The 19,244-nt window shown below is 34.2% G+C and overlaps 1 protein-coding gene across 6 annotated transcripts in view; it reads right to left on the bottom strand.

Moving 5' to 3' along the window:
- Window positions 1–19,244, bottom strand: part of CCSER1 (coiled-coil serine rich protein 1) — a 1,291,789-nt gene that overhangs the window by 1,036,225 nt on the left and 236,320 nt on the right. For all 6 annotated transcript variants that reach the window (XM_053666405.1, XM_053666408.1, XM_053666410.1 and 3 more), the window contains exon 4: window positions 1,895–1,988. In XM_053666405.1, coding sequence (XP_053522380.1) covers window positions 1,895–1,988 — 94 coding nt within the window. The remainder of the gene's footprint in view (window positions 1–1,894; window positions 1,989–19,244) is intronic.

Raw genomic sequence — 19,244 nt, 5'->3', positions numbered from 1 at the left:
TTCTGCATTCTATTGTCCTTTATAAGCCTCTTTGCCGATAATATCACTACATATGGACAGTATCCAATACATACAGTTTGAAAAATGCAAGGAAATTTTTAAATTAGAGATTGTCAAATTTTATCTGTTAAAATGAATTTCTTAATTAAAGGTGTTTGATTTTCTATTAGGGAATAGATTAAATTTTACTAATTTTTGTTGCTGGTAATCTCATCATGCCATTTAACATTCCCTTTCCTCTCATCCCAACATTTCCTATTAAAATCATAGTTTAATCAAGAGACTAGAGTAGACTTAGGTGCTCGTGGACAGCAGTGGTGGGACTGTGTACTTCTCTAGGCATTAAGACAGACAAAATATTTAGTTATTATACTTTTACTGGTATTAAGATTGAATAGTGGGTTCAGGTACTACCAGTTTAATCTATCATTGCAAAAGTCTTTAGCAAGAATACATCCTAACAATCATGCTACAAGAAATATTACTCCTTGTGATAGCTATAATTCCTCCTTACTATACCACTGTATGCTCAACAAGTGTCCTATTGAAAATATATTTAAGGTGTTTCCAATATTTTGTTATCACAAATATTTTGCAATGCATACTTATTCTCATACATTATTTTACACATTCCCACTGGCTTTGGATTAAATTTCTAAAAGTTGGATAACTGGATCGAAAGGTAAAGGCTTGTACAGTTTTGCTTGAGACTAACAAAATTCCTTCCATATGGTGCACATTCTCACCATGTGTAACTCCTTATGATAAACGTGAATGACAAAATCACGTAAGGTATTGCCTGAAAGTTAGAAAAATCTATATTTTAAAAAACATATCTTTCAAATCACTGCAGAAAGACTATCTCTAGAAATGGTTATTCTGTTTATAATCAGCTGAAAAAAATGTAAGTAGCTTCTTGTTGATGTTAGCCTAAAATAAAGTATAAAAATATAAACACTATTATTACCTTTGAGCATTGTTAATATATTATAAAAATGTAAAAATATTGCATGAAAAATGAATCACAAAATATTAGAGCTGGAAAATATATGTAAATCCTAATATGTAAAAATATGAATACTAAAATCCAAGAGGTCGATTTTCTCAAATGTATAAAGTAGGACCTCAGATTTCTTAACTCCAACTTAATTTTATTTCTACTTGGACTTGAAAATGACTATCTTAAAGGTGCTATTTATAATAAAAAATTAAATAAAAGCTTGCCTTTGTGGTCAAATATCTAAATTTAAATAAATAACTCTTCCCCATTAACAGCTTCAAAGAGAGTAACTTGGAACCTGGAGACATATTATTTTATGCTTTAATATAAATTTAAACTATTAAAAATATAATGTCCTCCCTTATTAATTCATCAGCAAGAATTTATATCAGACTACAATTCTAGGTGTGTGTATGTGTTTATGAGTATATATTTGTGGTTGCTGTAGGTAATTATTAATTTTGAGGTCAACTTTATTACATCAACAAAAACACTGAAGTAATTATTAAAATCACTAAGATTGAAAACAGCAAATCTGAATCCACAAACCTTCCATTTGGTTATTTAAAGTAAATTAAAAATTAAAACTTTTATTTTTATTTTATTCCAAATATATTAACTATTCCATGGAGTGTTTAATTAGGATTTCCTCCTCTAAAACAACTTTGGTTTTACAGGTTTTCCTTTATAATGTATAATGATCTTCTAACAGGATTTATATTTCTATAATAGATTTTCAGATAACCAGAATCACAAGTCCAAGGTGCCCAGCAAGTTCCTTGCACAAATACAACCTGGGGGCTGAAAAGCCTGAGCACAGCCTAAAGCTCATCAATGAAAGCTAAATGAGTAGGATCAGAGTTGTAGAATATCGTGCCTTTATTCAATACTTACCAGAGGGATGAAGATTCTGTTCCTCTAATAATTCTAGATCAAGCATTAGATCATCTTCATCCAGTTCACATGATCCCAAATTATTTAAAACATCCTGAAGAAAAAGCAAAATCAGTAGTTAGAGAACAAAACAAAACACTAAAAAGCCGAGAAAATATTCACATGCAGACACGAAGAAGCAAAAAAGAAATCAAATCAGAAGTGAAAAGTTTTAACTGATATCCAGAAATTTTTCACTATCTTTAAGATTATCAGCCCAATAAAATTCCAAGAATTATCAAAAGATCTTAATTTTTATAATTATTTGCATGTTAGTTTGTTTTAAAGATCATATTTATTTATTTTTAGAGAGAGGAATGGGGGAGGAAAAGAGGGAGAGATATCAATGTGTAGTTCCTCTCCCACACCCCCTACTGTAGATCTGGCCTGCACACCAGGCATGTGCCCTGAGGGGTAACCAAACCAATGACCCTTTGGTTCACAGGATGGCACTCAATCTACTGAGCCACATCAGCAACAGCTGCATGTTAGCTTTTTTAAAAATCACATATAATTAACAGAAGTATATATGTAAGCAGCTATCAAAAATATTAGAAAACAGGAAAGTGTTTTAATCAAAACTTCTTTAATGAACATGAGGAAAGACGAGATTTTACTTACCAAAATGCACAAAAATGATATAAATATTGTCAAATGTATTAGAAAACTTTCAGTTCAAAAGTCTGTGAACTGAAAGTTTTCTAATATCTATGTAACATTTATCTTTCAAATCTGTATAGCATTCTTGTGACACATTTAATAAATTATTTCTCAAACAATTTTTGTACAGTGCCAGCTGTGAGACATTATTTTAGACCATATCTGGAGGTGGGGATTCCGTTATCATTATTCAATCACTTGTTTTAGATTAGAAGGGATGAATAAAAGAAATAAATATCAATTTAGATTAAAAGTTAACTCTTGATATTCATGAGGTCACAAACATCAGAGCTAGATATTCTTTCTTTTTAAGAGGGCAAACAGCAAAGTAAACGAGAAGGTTGTATTCAAAGGTCTTGAAGATAAATATCTCCTTGCAGAGGTAGGGACTCTTGAGTGAGGAATAAAGAAATGAGTTTTGTATTTGTGTGTATAGACAGGTAGTAAACATTAAGAAAAGCAAGCATTTACATTTAGGGACTAACGGTGAAATTAAAACAGTCCAAAAAGGACAGGAAGAGGAATCTAAATACTAAATGATATCATATCTACAAATCACTTTCTCCATTGATGTGAATGCTACCATAACTCACATTTAAAAAAGTAAATACTTATTAAGAAAATTCTAGTAATATTGTCAAAGAGACACTAAATTCCTTAGTTCTTGGAATTAAAAGTAAGGACAACATAGACATTGACTAGTGTGGTTCAGTGGATTGAGCATCGGGCTGAGAACCAAAGGGTCACATTCCCAGTCAGGGCACAAGCCTGGGCTGTGGGCCAGGCCTCCAATAGGGAGCACATGAGAAGCAACCACACACTAATGTTTCTCTCCCTCTCTTTCTCCCTCCCTTCTTCTCTGTCTAAAAATAAATAAATAATATTTAAAAAATTAAAAAACTCAATAAAAAGGACACTCTTATACATAAACTATTCTCACTGTTAAAAATAGAATTAAACATTATTAAACTTTAGAAATGTGTTATTCATGAATATAGCACAGTAGTTTCAAAAGGGATAAATACATCCAAATCTAAGTGTTTCTTTCTGCAAATGAAAGTTACAGAAAGTATTTTGTATTGTTACATTGTATTGCACTGTATTATTGTATTGCATCTGTATTAGTTTTAAAGTAACTAATAATTTAAACTATATATAAAATCAACTGTTTATTGGAAAAGTTATAACACACTGTGTCAGAACCCTGGCCCGTGTGGCCCAGTGGGTGTGCATCTTCCCACAAACCAAAAGATCACAGGTTCAATTCCCCATCAGGGACACATGAATGGGTTGCAAGTTTGGTCTCCAGACAGGGTTAATGCAAGAGGCAGCCCATTGATGTTTCTCTCTCACATCAATGTTTCTCGCCCTCTCTCCCTGCCTTCCCCTCTCTCTGGAATCAATAAAAGAAAAATAAATTTAAAAACACACAAACACACATATAGATACACATATACTACACGTACATATACATATATATATATATATATATATATCCATATACATATATATTATGGTCTGTCTGGAAAAAGTCCAACCAGACCAACCATTGCTAATATAATGAGAATGGTTTGGTGACATTGATGTAACCTGGCAGCCAAGGGGAGTGGACTGGAATGTGCATGCGTGAACAATGACGACCTCACTGTACTAGTCCGTGGGGGTGATAGATGCTGTTGAGTGAGCATGTGTACTGTGTGACTGTCACATTCAAAATGACTGTGTAGAGCAATGAACCTGCATCAGATTTTGCATAAAGCTTGAACATTCCTCCAGGGAAACTATTCAGGTATTCAGAAGGCTGCAGCTATGGGCAACTGGTGACTGGCAGCTTCATCATGACAATGTGCCCATCATGCATCAGGTCTCATGCAGAGTTTTTGGCTAAACATCAAAACCACCCAGGTGACTCAGCCCCACTAAGCCCAGATTTGGTGCCCTGTGACTTCTGGATTTCCCCAAAACTAAAATCACCTTTGAAAGGGAAGAGATTTCAGACTGTCAATGAGATTCAGGAAAATATGATGGGGCAGCTGATGGTGATTAGGAGAACTGTGTGAGGTCCCAAGGTGCCTACTTTGAAGGGGATTGAGATGTCATTGTCCTATGTACAATGTTTCTTATATTTTGTATCTTCTTCAATAAATGTCTCTATTTTTCATGTTATATGGTTGGATATATTCTGGATAGATCATACAATATAAATATAATAATCTATATATTATGATATGTATGTGTACACACACACACATGCTATGGCAGGGGTAGCTCCCCGAGAGTAAGTTGTTTATTTATATAGCATCGAAAAGATGTTATAACATATAGGCATCAAAAGATAAACAGCCATCCTCAATATGAAAAAAAAAAAGAATTTGAAACAACAAAGGAAATATAATTTAAGTTAGACGGGGAAAAGGCAGAGTTTGAAGATGGGAAATTTTGTAAAGATACTATATTTAGTGTTTATTAGGCATTTTCCAAATGGGAGAATCTTAATCTGAGAGTCAAGAACACATTGGTTAGGGTTTTCAGGAACAACTTTAAAGGACACATGGACAAAACTAAGGGGGGTAAAAGCAGGGGAAGGGGGTAGGGATGGATGGCGTGCTGGGGAGTGATGGGGGGAAAGTATAATATGATGTAGCTTCAATTTGTTCTAAGTAACTTTACACTTGGATGTTAAATTTCAATGACCAACATGGTCTTCATAATTTCCAACCAAAATGTATACATTGAAGAACAAATCACGTAGTACATTAGAATGTGACTGTCTTTAAAGATAGTAATGTATGAAATTTTCAGAAGAAATTCCAGTTGAATCAGGTCCCCTAATTCAATATTGCATGTTCTAATAAGAGAGTGTTAAGACACAGACGTCACAGAGGGATGACAATTTGAGGACACAGCAAAAGGCAGCCACCTGCAAGCCCAGGAGAGAGGCTTCAGGAGAAACCAAACTGCCTACACTTCAATCTTGTTCTTCTAGCTTCCAGAACTGTAAGAAAATTAATTTCTGCTGGTTAAGCCACACAGTTTGTAGTATTTGTTCTGACAGCCCCAGCACAGTCATGCAAGTAATGAAGGTTTAAACAAAGGAAAAAGATAATAAATGAGTTTCTGGAATATGGCTGTCACTTTTTTTTTTTTTTTGCTGTTGTTGTGCCAAGAATGAACATCTTTCTCACTGCAAATTTCTGTGGTTTGCACAGCATTTCTTCCTTTTATTCAGAACCACCCCACCCAATCCATCTAGACATAGAAAAGGCACCAGGTCCTTAGAGGAGTCAAATCCCCTCTTTGGATGTGGTTTGTTTGTGGATAGTCCAAAATGGGCATGTTAACCAAACTTGCTGACCTTTCATTAAAATGAGAAAAAGGTGTTTTGTTGTTGTTTGTTTTTTTGTGGTGGATATTTCAACATGCAAAGTGTTGTTATCATAGGCACCTTGGATTTCAATGCATGGCTAAGACTATTGAAAGTCCATTTGAAAAATGAAAAATTTTAGAAAGTTATCTGGTTCATGATTGCAGCAGTTGCTATGGTCCAGAGAAATACACAGTATTTTCAAGGTTGGATTGCTCAACCTTCTTTTGAAATTTGACAGTTACTTCATCCTTCCACAGTTCAAAATGCTTAAACCGTGCCACTGCTTTTCCAACATTTAAGAAAAAATAACACCAACAAAGTGAAGAACTTAAATTGGGAGAACTCATTCCTCTGTTCCAATTTCATTCTTATTTTGTAGGTGGCCCTTGACACAGGTCCATTTACTATTGGTCTAGATAAACTAATTTGAAAACTACTCATTCTAAACTGCCTTGCTTTGATAACTTGCTTACTAAGCAACCTTCTTATAGTGTGGAAAGAGCCTTTGAAGCTGGTGAAAATGCATAATAAAAGGAAAGTAGATGCAGCAACATGATATGTTACAGAAGAAAAATCAACATGAACTTATAAACCTAAAAAGACATATATTTTCCAGATCTCCTTAAAAGAGACTAATAACAACAATAATATTTCTGCCCTCTACTAGCACTTATGGGCAAACAAAATATTATTGCCCAGTACCTACCGATAAAATAAAAAATTTAAAAAACAGACTCAGTTATTATGAAAAAACAAGAAATATCTCTGGTACATTTTTTTTTTTGCTAGAAAACAAAGTTCATCTAAAATAAAAAGCCAGAGGTCATTTTGAAAGACAATGAAAAATAATCTAAATGGCTTCTCTCTGGCTAATTTCTGACATTATGAATATCGAAAAACATAAACCCCTATGGCTAAATAAAACTATTTCAGTCTGTCAAAGGCTAAGAGTACATAATACTAAAACAGAAAAGGTAGTATGAAGGTTACAATTAGGCACTTATGATATACACACAAAAATCAAAACAGTAGAATATCTTTAATTTCTATTGCTCTTAATAAGTACTCAGTATGTGGAGTTCTTCTAATAATATGTACATTTATAGTATGAAGGCACATATTTCCATCTGTATTCAGAAAGACTTGTAGAAAAAGTAATAGCATCAAATACAGTAGTTCTGTATCAATAACAGAAAAGACTGATCAGCACTAAAGGTAACACATAACCACATAGCAGAGGGAATCCAGCATTTAATTAACACTACTGATCAAATCCAGTATCCGAGGGCATACTGTGTGTTTCAGACATTTAATAAATTAGCAAAATACCTAGAAGTGGTAACTAAGAAATAGTCTCTCATTTCCTGGTAGATAAAAACGTAATAGCTGTATATAATAAAAATATCATAATAAAAGTTCCCGAGTTTTTAATAGCATTAATGTGCCAGGCATATATAACATAATAATAGGAAGATGGAATGTAACACAAGAAATTAGAACTTATGCAAAAGACTTTGTGAGGGACACTAATATTGCATAAAATTAAAAGCTGGAGTTGAACTTAAAAAATCAAAAATAACAGGAAAAGTGAAGACTTGAAACTAAAGTCTAACCTTCCAGCCAGTATCTTGAGTTAAATAATCTCTGAATGTACAGGAAATTGTAATGACTGGACAAAAAATTGTCCAGTTAACAAAACAGAATATGAAAATTTAAGAGATAACTTTCTTTTAAGTTTTGTACAGTTACTAAGCCCTAGAGAAGTACAAAAAATAGACTCAGGTATTTCTGAAATCTCAGGGAAATATGAAAATTTCCAAATCAGCAAAGTGTAATAAGGACAAAGATAATAAGTGTAAATCACTAGTATGAGCACATTTGTAACAAGTTTAGGGAAAGTATATTGATTTGCTTTGGGATCACTATAATATGTATAATTTTCTTCTCTAAAACTTGCTAAAGAACTTAAGATAAAATACTATTTTAGACTTGGTATTTTAATAAAACATTGGGAAGAATTTGATTATACAATATTTCAAATGTTTAAATACCATTAAAATTGAATACATATTCCAATTTTTTGGTATAAAGGATATAGATGAACATTTTGAGAACCACTGATGACTTAATAATCAAGTATAATTATTACTAAGTTATTCTCTAGGCACATATTTAAAGATCTGTCCACAATACTGATTACTTGTATAAGCTCCTAAATGATTTCAAGGCATTTATAATAAACTAAATAGTTATTAAGTAATAAAGAAATTAATTTTCTAAGCTCTAGGGGTATAACGATGAACCTGATAGGCCAAGTTTTCTTTCCTAATAGACTCTTCAGATAACTGTATTCTAGTAAAGAAATTCCAACCTTTTTATAAATTAAAAAATGGGTATTATCATTTACAAGTCAACCTCATGTATTTAGTTCATGTGAATCAATTGCCCAGAGCCTGGTTGCTATTGGCTGAAATAATAAAATTGAATTTATGACACCACAAGGTTGAATAAAGAAGCTCTGGTCACTCCATTAATATGTAACTATTCTGAAAGTCCCATTCTAACATAACCCATTAGCCATATTTGTCTTTTTATTGCAATAAAAATAATAACTGTGATTCTGCTAAATATAAAGGAAGCTGAGACATTGCACTACATATGTCCCATGTGTATTGCTTAAGAAGAAAAAATCTCTTCAAAGGAGTGTATTTTTATTTATGGTATTATAAATGTTATTATTTAATATTTTAAATTATGGCATTATAAAGATGTTATTAATTGAATTTCTACAGTGTTACATATTTGCCAAAGGACTTTCTAAACAAACTTAAGATATCTACCAGAAACCTATGGCATTCTGGTCCGGAATTCAATAGTTGTTTATGTAATGTTTCATGAAATAATAAAAGTGTTCTGATCATTATTTTGTTTAAAAGTAAAGAGGAAATTATTCAAATTAATAAAGGATAGTGAATCTAGTCTGCATTCTTCTTCTACTTATTCTACATTACAGTCAGCTGCTGCTCTGCTATGCATTTCCTTTTTTGCTAGTCTAATTGTAGGAGTTTCCATGGATTGACTAAAAAGAAAATATTATTTTACTATTGAAAATGTATAATTATTGTAGAAGACCTTCACTCAAACTTCTCTATGTAAATTTAAAAATACATTGAGACTTACCTTACAATTAACTATGTTTGCTTTTTACATTGGTCAAAAAGATAAAATCTAATAACTTGGTGAGTACCTTTCAATAATTCATATTATTGCAGAAAGACAAATTACACGAATTATAAAAAATCAGAGAAATAAAAGTGACAAGGTACACCCATCCTCAACAACAGGCATTGGAACAGGCTGGGCACACACTCGTGCAATTTACAAGTTGAGTTGTACACATCTATATATTCAATGGAGAAGAGAGGATAAAATATTAATGTATGTATATATTTAAAATAGAATAATTTCACTGTTATTAGTTGGAAAAAGAAATTAACATGACAATATTTTGTAATTAGTTCTCTAAGGATAGTTGTTTGGTTTTGATTCCTGGATGAACAAAGAAAGAGTCCTTAATCATTGTGAGAGTTGCCTTTACCATTCAACAGAGCAGCCATAAATATTTTCAAACACAGTTGACTCTTTGCTAGTTACTGATTTACCTTATGGGTTTATATAGTTCAAAATACATTTTTAATGAATATTTTCAAAAATGTCTTAATTCTTAATCCATCATCACTCATAAGGCTTCCAAAAACATACATTTTGCAAATGTGAATGGTGGTCTTAAATACTATGTGATTTTACTCACATGGGGAATCTAATGAAGAAACTGAACTAACAAGGAAAATGGAGACAGACTCATAAATGGAGAGCAGATGACAGCTAGTGGGGGTGGGTAGGTTAACGGGTGGAGGTACTAAGCAAAAAGGAAAAAGGACTCATGAACATGGACAACAGTGTGGTCATTGCTGGGGGCAGATGAATATAAAGAAACTAAATGGTAAGTGAGCATTGCACAGTTATGAAGGATATTTCATTTTCTCCTAATTGGTGTCCCTGTCAACATTTTGCCAAGAACCATTCCAATTGGTCAACTTTTACTTATAATTCTTTCTATACACTACTCTGAGATTACTCTCATTAAAGTATTCATTTGTACACATTCTCTCATTGTTTTAATACACACAAAATGTCAATAGTATGTGTACAAAATACTCTCTTGTTATTCACAATCCCACAATATTATCTCTTTATACCTCTCCAAAATTGCTTCCTGCAAACTTATTATAACCAAACTCACTAATTGTTTTCTGAAAATTCCATTTGCATTTCTTTCATTGCACTGAGTCTACCCTCTGCTCCAAATACCTATAGAGTAAAAATTAGGTCACATATTCACACTGTATCATATCACAGGCATTTTCCACAACTTACAACAGGTGCTGAAAAGCACTCCTTGATAATGTTAGGAATGTTTAAAAACCTTTCTCTAAAACACTCTCTTTATATGTGATATGTGCCAGTAGTTGTGAAACATATGACCGTTAACTGTACTCACACTAAGCAGAGTATATTGGCTTAGACTATTTGGACTCTTCATTGTATGTCCTACTAGAGAAGTCCAGAACAACATATATGGCTGTTTCACTCTTTGTGTTGATTCTATGCAGAGAGTTCTTGCATTTTCAGTTTCTATCACTATAGAATATGGAAAATATCTCATTTACCTCATAATATTTTATTTATAATATTATAATAATATCTTCTTTAATTATCTGGAAATGAGATGTTTTACTGCTAAACTATTTTGGAGAAAAACATTAGTGTCCTTTTTAGAACATCAATTTTTAAAAATTACTAAACATTTTAAGAAAAATATAGTATTTAGCAAAAGCACTCATGTAATACAAAGGAATGTTTAAGGACTTTTACTTGCTAGCCCTACACTAATTTGAAATTCTTACAATTTTTTTTAAAGCTGTCATTTTAGCTTCACTGGAAATGTTTATTTTTATCATTTTCATTGTTTATGACTGAAAATTATATGAGTCTCCCATCACTTTGCTATTCTGCTATAAGATGAGTTGGAACTAGCAAAAGAAAACATACTGTGTAAGCTTGTTAAACCAGTGACAACACTGTTAATTACAAATTAAACTGATACTTTCTGGATAAAGATAATGGCTCTAGAGAAAACTAGGTATATTTAGGCACACATAGATTTTCCTATAATTAAGCCTAAGATCTTATTCTAGGCTGGTCTTTATACATGAGATACAAGGGAACTAATCAATATTTTACTGATTTTTAAATTTAAACTGTCATAATTTTATTTCTCAAATAGAAATCAAATCTATCCAATAAAATAATCTGGTATTAAATAATGCAATATAGTGGGAGATCCAGAAGACCAAGGTTGATTGTCTTTACCCAGCCACAAAACCGTCTTTGTGAACTGAAGTAAATCATAACCTGCCTGAGATCCTTCCCCACAACAAAATATTAGAATAGTTGTTCTCCATAATTTTGTCCAAATCTAAAATGTTAAAATTTATGAGAGATCTATGAGCTTCTTTCCCATGACAGTATACTACTCAGAATTAGCCAAACTTGGAAGTCCAAGGGTACAGCCCCCCCAAACTGCTCCTACTTTCAATGCTAACAGCAAGTTTGAAGTGTCTGCAAAAACACCTTCCATTGTAATAATTCGCTGGAGAAACTTATAAACCATTGAAAGCTACATTCACAATTATGATTTATTACAGGGAAAAAGTACAGGTAAAAAGCAGCCAAAGGAAGAAATGCAGAGTCTGGGAGGATTCCAAATACAAAGTTTCCTCTGTACATGTGATTGATATATGACTTTCCTAACATTGATATGTGACAAAACACACATAGTATTGCCAATGGGAAAGTTCACCCAAACTTCCATGTACAGAGACTTTATTGGAACTGTATTGTACAGGCATTATTGGTTGACTGATAGCCTACATGGTTGAGCTCATTCTCTAGACTGTGTGATATCAAATGACCTAAAATGGCCTTCCACCTTAAATTCCACAGTTAGTCTTTCTGGCACACCAGCCCCACCCAGAGTTGGTCAGGTGTTTGTAGCCTCACACACAGATCCAGTGTGGCTAGCCCCCACCCGACACAAAGACACTTTTACCAGGTATAACATATTATCTCTCAGAAGTGGAGGGCAAAGACCTCTCTTTGGGCAAGGTGCAGTTCTTCACTGTCTATACATACACGATGCTTCCACAGATAGTGCATAGCTCTTGATCTAATTGCAATTACTTCAGCCTAGCCTAAATACAAAAAATCAATTATGGCATATGACTTTCTTTCTACTTTGTCAGATTCCAGAGTGCTATCTGCAGGCAGGAATTACCGTTGTGAGGTTTGTTTTCTTTTAAGTCAATGTATATTTTTAATGTTAAATAAATAATTCACTAATGTATCAAAATAATTATATATTGTCTGGGTTGAAGACTTAGTGCTTACTCGCAACATCTTTTCTCCAAATTTTCAATATTGGACTCATAATCTGGTAAGAAAAATTAAATTATTTCTTTATTCAATAAAGAAAAATTGCAATATTTACTAAAGGCTTATACACTGCCAGGAACAATACTAAATTCTAAACAATAACAGAGAAAAGTTTCCTAAAGTATACTATCAATATATAAACAAATAATCAAGATAATTTCAACTTTGTGTTATTTTAAAACAAAGAGTAATGTAATATTTACTGGTGGTAGGAGGCAGCTTCTTCACCTGAGTCAGGCAGGGAAGACCTCTCTAAAGGTGTCACTTGGGCTAGTCATTAAATAATAAGGTGCCATATGAACTAGAAGGTAAAACATTCCTAACAGAGAAAATAGTACATGCAAATCATCTAAAGTGCGTGTGAGACTGGTATGTTTGCAGGGCAGGAAGGAGGCTGGACTGGTTGCAGCACAGAGGTGAAGTGAGAGTGGCACAGGAGACTAGAGAGGTATGCAGGACCTTGGTCATGTGATAATACTGCCAGGCAGGTAAGGAACTGAGAAATCATTGGAGAGTGACGTGCTTAAATACATACTTTAGGAAAATCATCCTATCCACTCTGACAAGAATTAATTATAAGAAAACATTTTCTAATGGATCTTAACAGCCAAAAAGATATGTATTATTTTACAGATGTAAAACTTGAGGGTTAGAAAAATTAAATAACTTATCTAAAGCCATGACACAAAAAGGGGAAGGACCAAGATTTAAACATACATTTGCCTGAAGATAGAAGTTTCTCCACTAACTTTCCCATCACATGATGTGAATGGGCCTGGCAAGGGTGGAAAACTACTTTTTGTGAAAAGGGCAGTAAGCATTTTACTAGATGGTTGAATATAAGTGAGTATGTATAGTTGTTATGAAAAAGAGGTCTAGATTGTTTCCTTAAACTTCCCAAATGAGTATGTTTCCATTTTTGCCATTTTCTGTAGAATCTTAAATAAGTTAACTAATCTCTTTGGACCATAATTCAGTTTTCTGAAAAATGAGGACAAATCACCCCTGATAATCTACTTTCACTATCTGTAATTTTTTCACATACAAGTGATTCTTCACTGAACTGTAAGATAACATTTAAAAAGCTCTAACCTTTTAAATTCTGCTTGACATTTTCTTTATTTTTCACCTTTGCAAATTGAAACAAAATTCTACCTGTTATTTACACTTCTATCAACATCCAACTAAGAAGCCACTTCCTCTATAAAGACTCCCTAAATGCATAAAGCAAATCTTGCTGGACATAAAGGGAGAGATAGACTAAAATACAGTAACAGCTGGGGATTTTAACACTACATTGAAATCAATGGATAGATTTTCCAGACAAAAAATCAACAAGGAGACAACAGCCTTAAAAGACACACTACATTGAATGCATTTAATTTCTATTTTCAGAGGATTTCACCCCAAAGGAGCAGAATATACATACTTTTCAAGTGCACATAGAACATTTTCTAGGATAAACCATGTTAAGACAAAAAACAAGTGTCAATCAATTTAAGAAGTTGGAAATCATGTCAAGCATCTTCTCTTACTGCAATGCTGAAACTAGAAATCAATCATAAGAAGAACACTGAAAAATATATAAAGACATGCAAGCTAAATAACATGTTATTAAACAGTGAATGGGTTAACAATGACATCAAGGAAGAAATCAAAGGATACCTTGAATCAAATGAAAATCAGGACACAAAATTCCCAAATCTGTGGGACACTGGGAAAGCCATTCTAAGAGGGAAATTCATAGCATTACAGGCGTAAGTAAGTAAATAAATAAATAACAAGAAAAGGCTCAAATAAATTATTTACCTTTACACCCCAAGAAACTTGAAAAAAACACAAAACACAAAGCCCAAAGTCAGTAAAGAAAGGAAATAATAACTATCAGAGCAGAAATAAAGGAAATAGTCTAAAAATGGTACAAAAGATCAATGAATCTGAGAGCTTGTTCTTTGAAAAGACAGAAAAGATTCACAAATTTTTAACCAGACACCTGAAGGAAAGAGAGGACCCAATTAAATAAAATCAGAATGAAGGAGGAGAAAAAAACAACTGACACCAACGGAACACAAACAACCATAAGAAAATAGTATGAACAACTATGTGCCAACTAACTGGACAATATGGATGAAATGGATAAATTCCTAGAAACATAAAATCTTCCAAAACCAAATCATGAAGAATAAGATCTGAATATACAGATTACACAAAGTGAAATTAAGGCACTAATCAAAAAACTTCCAACAAACAAAATCCTGGACCAGATGGCTTCACAGGTAAATTATATCAAATATTCCAAGAAGAAATAATACCTCTCCTTCTCAAACTATTTCATAAAATTCAAGAGAAGGAAAGGCTCCCAAACTCATTTATGAGGTCAGCATTATCCTAATAGCAAAACCAGATAAAGACACTACTAAAATAAAATTATCAGGCCAATATCCCTGATGAACATAGACACTAAAATCCTCAACAAAATATCAGCAAACTGAATACAGAAATGCATCAAAAACATCACACGTCACGATCAAGTGGGACTTATTCTGGGAGTGCAAGGTTGGTAAAATATTCACAAAGCAATAAATGTTATTGGTCTCATAAAAAAAGAGAATAAGATCCACATGATAATATCAATAGATGCAGTAAAAGAATTTGATAAAATCCAACAAGCATTTATGATAATAACTCTGAGATAAGTGTGAATGGAGGGAACATACCTAAAAATGATAAAGACCATATGTGATAATCCCACCACCAGCATCATACTGAATGAGCAAAAACTACAAGCTTTGCCCTTAAGACCAGGAACAAGACAGGGATGTCTGCTTTCACCTCTCTTATTCAACATAGTACTGAAAGTCCTAGCCAAAGCAATCAGACAAGAAGAAAAAAATAATAGGCATCCAACTTAGAAAGGGAGAAGTAAAATTGTATTTTCAGAAAACAATATACTGTACATAGAGAACCCCAAAGATTACACTAAGAAACTACTAGAACTGATAAAATAATTAAGCAAAGTAGTAGAATGCAAAATTGATATCCAGATATCATTTGTATTTTTATATGCCAATAATGAACTAACAGAAAGGGAAATTAAGAAAGCAATCTCATTCACAATTGCCTCAAAAATAACAAAATATCTAGAAGTACACCTAACTAAGAAAGTAAAAGGAAAATTATAAGATACTGAAAAAAGAAATTGATGAACACAAAAATAAATGGAAACACATACCATATTCACCGATAGAAAGAATTAATTTCATTAAAATGTCCATACTACCTAAAACAGTCTATAGACTCAACACAGTTCCTATCAATATTCCAATGATGTATTTCACAGAACTAGAACAAATATTTCAAAAATTTATATGGAACCACTAATGGGGTTGCATAGCAACAGCTATCCTGAGAAAGAAGAACAGAGCTAGAGGAATCACATTAACTAATATGAAACTATACTTTAAGGCCAGAGTAATCCAAACATCCTGGTACTGGCAAGAAAATAGACACATAGACCAATGGAACAGGATAGAGAGCCTGGAAATAAACCCACACCTTTGTGGTCAATTAATATTCAACAGAGGAAGCACACACACACAATGGGCTAAAGATAGTTTATTCAATAAATAGTGTTATGAATTGGACAGAAATGTACATAAAAATTAAACTAGACCACCTTTCTAAACCACACAAAAGAATTAATTCTAAATGGGTCAAAGACTTATGCAAATGTTAGACCCAAAACGATAAAAGTCCTAGAAAAAAACACAGGCAGAAAAATCTTGGACATTGCTTATAGCAATGTTTTATCGGAAATATCTCCCCAGGCAAGGGAAACAAAAGAAAAAATAAATGAAAGGGCCTATGTCAAACTAAAATGTTTTTGGACAGCAAAGGAAAACATCAACAAAATAAAAAGACAGAATGGGAGAACAGATCTGCTGATACATCTGATAAGGGGTTAATACCCAAAATTTATAAAGAACTTCCAAAACCCCATACCCGTAACAACCCAATTAAAGAATGGGCAAAGAACCTGAATAGACAATTCTCCAAAGAGGTCATACAGATGGCCAATGGACATATGAGAAGATGCTTAATGCTCAGTTAATGATCACCAAAGAAATACAAATTTGAGCTACAATGAGAAACCACCTCACACCTGTCAGAATGCCTATCATTATAAATCAACAAACAAGTGCTGGAGAGGATGTGGAAAAAGAGGAACCCTTTTGCACTGTTGGTAGGAATGTAGACTGGTGTAGCACTGTGAAAATCATTTGGAGATAACTCAAAAAATTAAAAATCAATCTGCCTTTTGATCCAATTGATACAGGTGCAGCCGGCGGGGGGGGGGAGGGGCAACAAAAAGATTTGGAATGGTGTCCAGAATTCAAAGTGTATAGGAATATTGGAGAGACATATAAGATGTCCTCACCCCTCCCCCCAAGGGACTAATGGAGCAGGGCCATTGAGAGCTGTTTTACATAGCAACAGTTTTGTAGCTAACCTCTGGAATGGTCATTTAACATATCTATAACCTTTAACTGGTTTCATAGATATGTTAAATAGCTGTGGCCAGGTTTTGAGCCAGGGAGAAGGGAGTGGCTGCTACCCAGGATGTAACTAGGGGCTGCGTCCCTAAGTGGGAGGGCCTGTGTGGGAGCTTGGAAAAGACTGGCTCCAGGACATGAGGGGATAACTGCCCCCGTGAAAGGGAAAACCACGCAGCTTTGCCAGAATGGAGATCCCTGCATCCAGGTGAAGAAGAAAGCCACATGGTTTTGGTGGAGTGCGGACTCCTGCAGCTTTGGTAGAAGAGGCCCACGCAGCTTTGGGGTTCCCCCTTTGGCCGCGTGGCCTTGAAAGCAAGAGAGACTTTGACTGGAACTGGGTACAAAGAACTCTTGCCAGTGGACCATGAGAGGGTACCACAGTACTTTGGATTAACTCGAGAGATCCTGCCTGCACGGTGACACAGCTGACGGTGCCAGCGGCCTGCAACACAGATGTGTGCTCTTTTCCTGATTTATGGTACCCGGAGTTGGGACAGTGGGAGAAGGGAGAGCTGTGTGGGTGTAGGAGTATACCCTAAAGGACTTTGATGTTTTAGTGGAGGCGTTAGGCCTGAATAGCATTAAATAAACATTTTGTTTCCTTTTCACAAATCTCTGGCATTGAGAGATGTCTTTCCAATTGGCAGCGGACAGAAGAGCCCAGTAGATATTAGTATTCTGTCCTCGGGAGGGGCCCCTGTTGTATAGCAGTTTTTGGCATCCCTAGGTGAGCCCAATATTGTATTGCCCCTCCCTGGGACCTCTTTTTCAGTAACACAATCATCCCACTTCTGGGAATAAACGTGAAAAACCTGAAACACTAGATAGAACGTAAGCACCTCCATATTCATTGTAGCATTATTTATCATCACCAAGATAATGGAAGCTACCCAACTGTCCATCAGTAGATGAGTGGATAAAACAACTGTGGGACATTTACACAGTGGGTTACTAGTTGGCCATAAAAAGAAGAAAACTTTACCTTTTCCAACAGCATGGATGGACCTGGAGAACATTATGCTAGGTGAAATAAGCCAGTCAGAGAAAGAAATACCATATGATTTCACTCATGTGGAATCTAATGAACAAACTGAGCTAACAAGGAAAACATAGACAGACCCATACTTGGAAAGCAGGATGACAGTTAAGGGGAGGATGGGCAGATTAGGAGGTGGAGGGATTGAGCTAAAAGGGCAAAGAACTCATGGGCATGGACAACAGTGTGGTGATTGTGGCAGGAGGGAGTATAAGGGGACTAAATGGTAACGGAAAATATACAATAAGTAAATAAAATTTATCAACATTATTATCTGAAGATTTAATTAACTCATACTTATATAATATACTTATTTTTACTTTATACTTGGCTGTATAAAGGAGAGGAACCCATTTTTTTCATCATTTTCTCACTTCAGTTGTATCATACATTTGCCCTAGGATATATCTTTTTTTTTTTTTGTTAAGCATTGTCTGTGATATTCAGAATGCTTATCATAACTAACAGTGCTTTTATTATAATTCTGAGACTATCTCCCAAATCCCTGTGTCGTGCCCTGTATAAGAATCTGGAAAAGTTAAGTTGTTTTTCCTTTATTGCAATGGCTTCCACTATACCTTCTTAAGTCTGTTACCACCAGTCTTCCTCACTGTCAAGTAAATGGCTCCTTTGTGATACACCACTTTCCACTTCCCCTGCATTCAAATGTTTTATCCTCTATACCACCATTAATCACATGATAAGCACTTTAATCACAGATACCCAAAAGACTCAACAAGTTCTTCAGAGTATGCTTCACATGGTTATCAGATATGAAGGAAAACATTTTTTGTTTGTTTCATAACCACCTACTTTTGACTTTTCCTTGTAGGAGGACATAACGTATATACTACAGAACCCCTTGGAGCTATGGCAGGTTACATGCAGGTGACAGGTTTTGACCTCAGAGCCACCCTGTATAACTTCTACCCTCCTCTGTCCAGATTCTACATTAAGATGACAGAAGCACAACGTGGAGAAAGCCTCGGTGATAACATGAAGGAGAGCTGCCTGGGGAGTTGCCAGGTTCACAGTGGATTTTGTATGAGATTGTGTATTGAAGCCATTGAGATTTTTCATGATCTATTTATTTTATTTACTTATTTCTTTTTAGAGAGAGGGGAAGAGAGGGAGAAA

The sequence above is a fragment of the Artibeus jamaicensis genome, unplaced genomic scaffold, assembly GCF_021234435.1.
Source record: "Artibeus jamaicensis isolate MK-2021 breed Jamaican fruit bat unplaced genomic scaffold, CSHL_Jam_final contig_452, whole genome shotgun sequence".
Classification (NCBI taxonomy): Eukaryota; Metazoa; Chordata; class Mammalia; order Chiroptera; family Phyllostomidae; genus Artibeus; species Artibeus jamaicensis.
The sequence above is the reverse complement of the archived record's forward strand: the minus strand, read 5'-3'. Positions and strand labels throughout refer to the sequence as shown.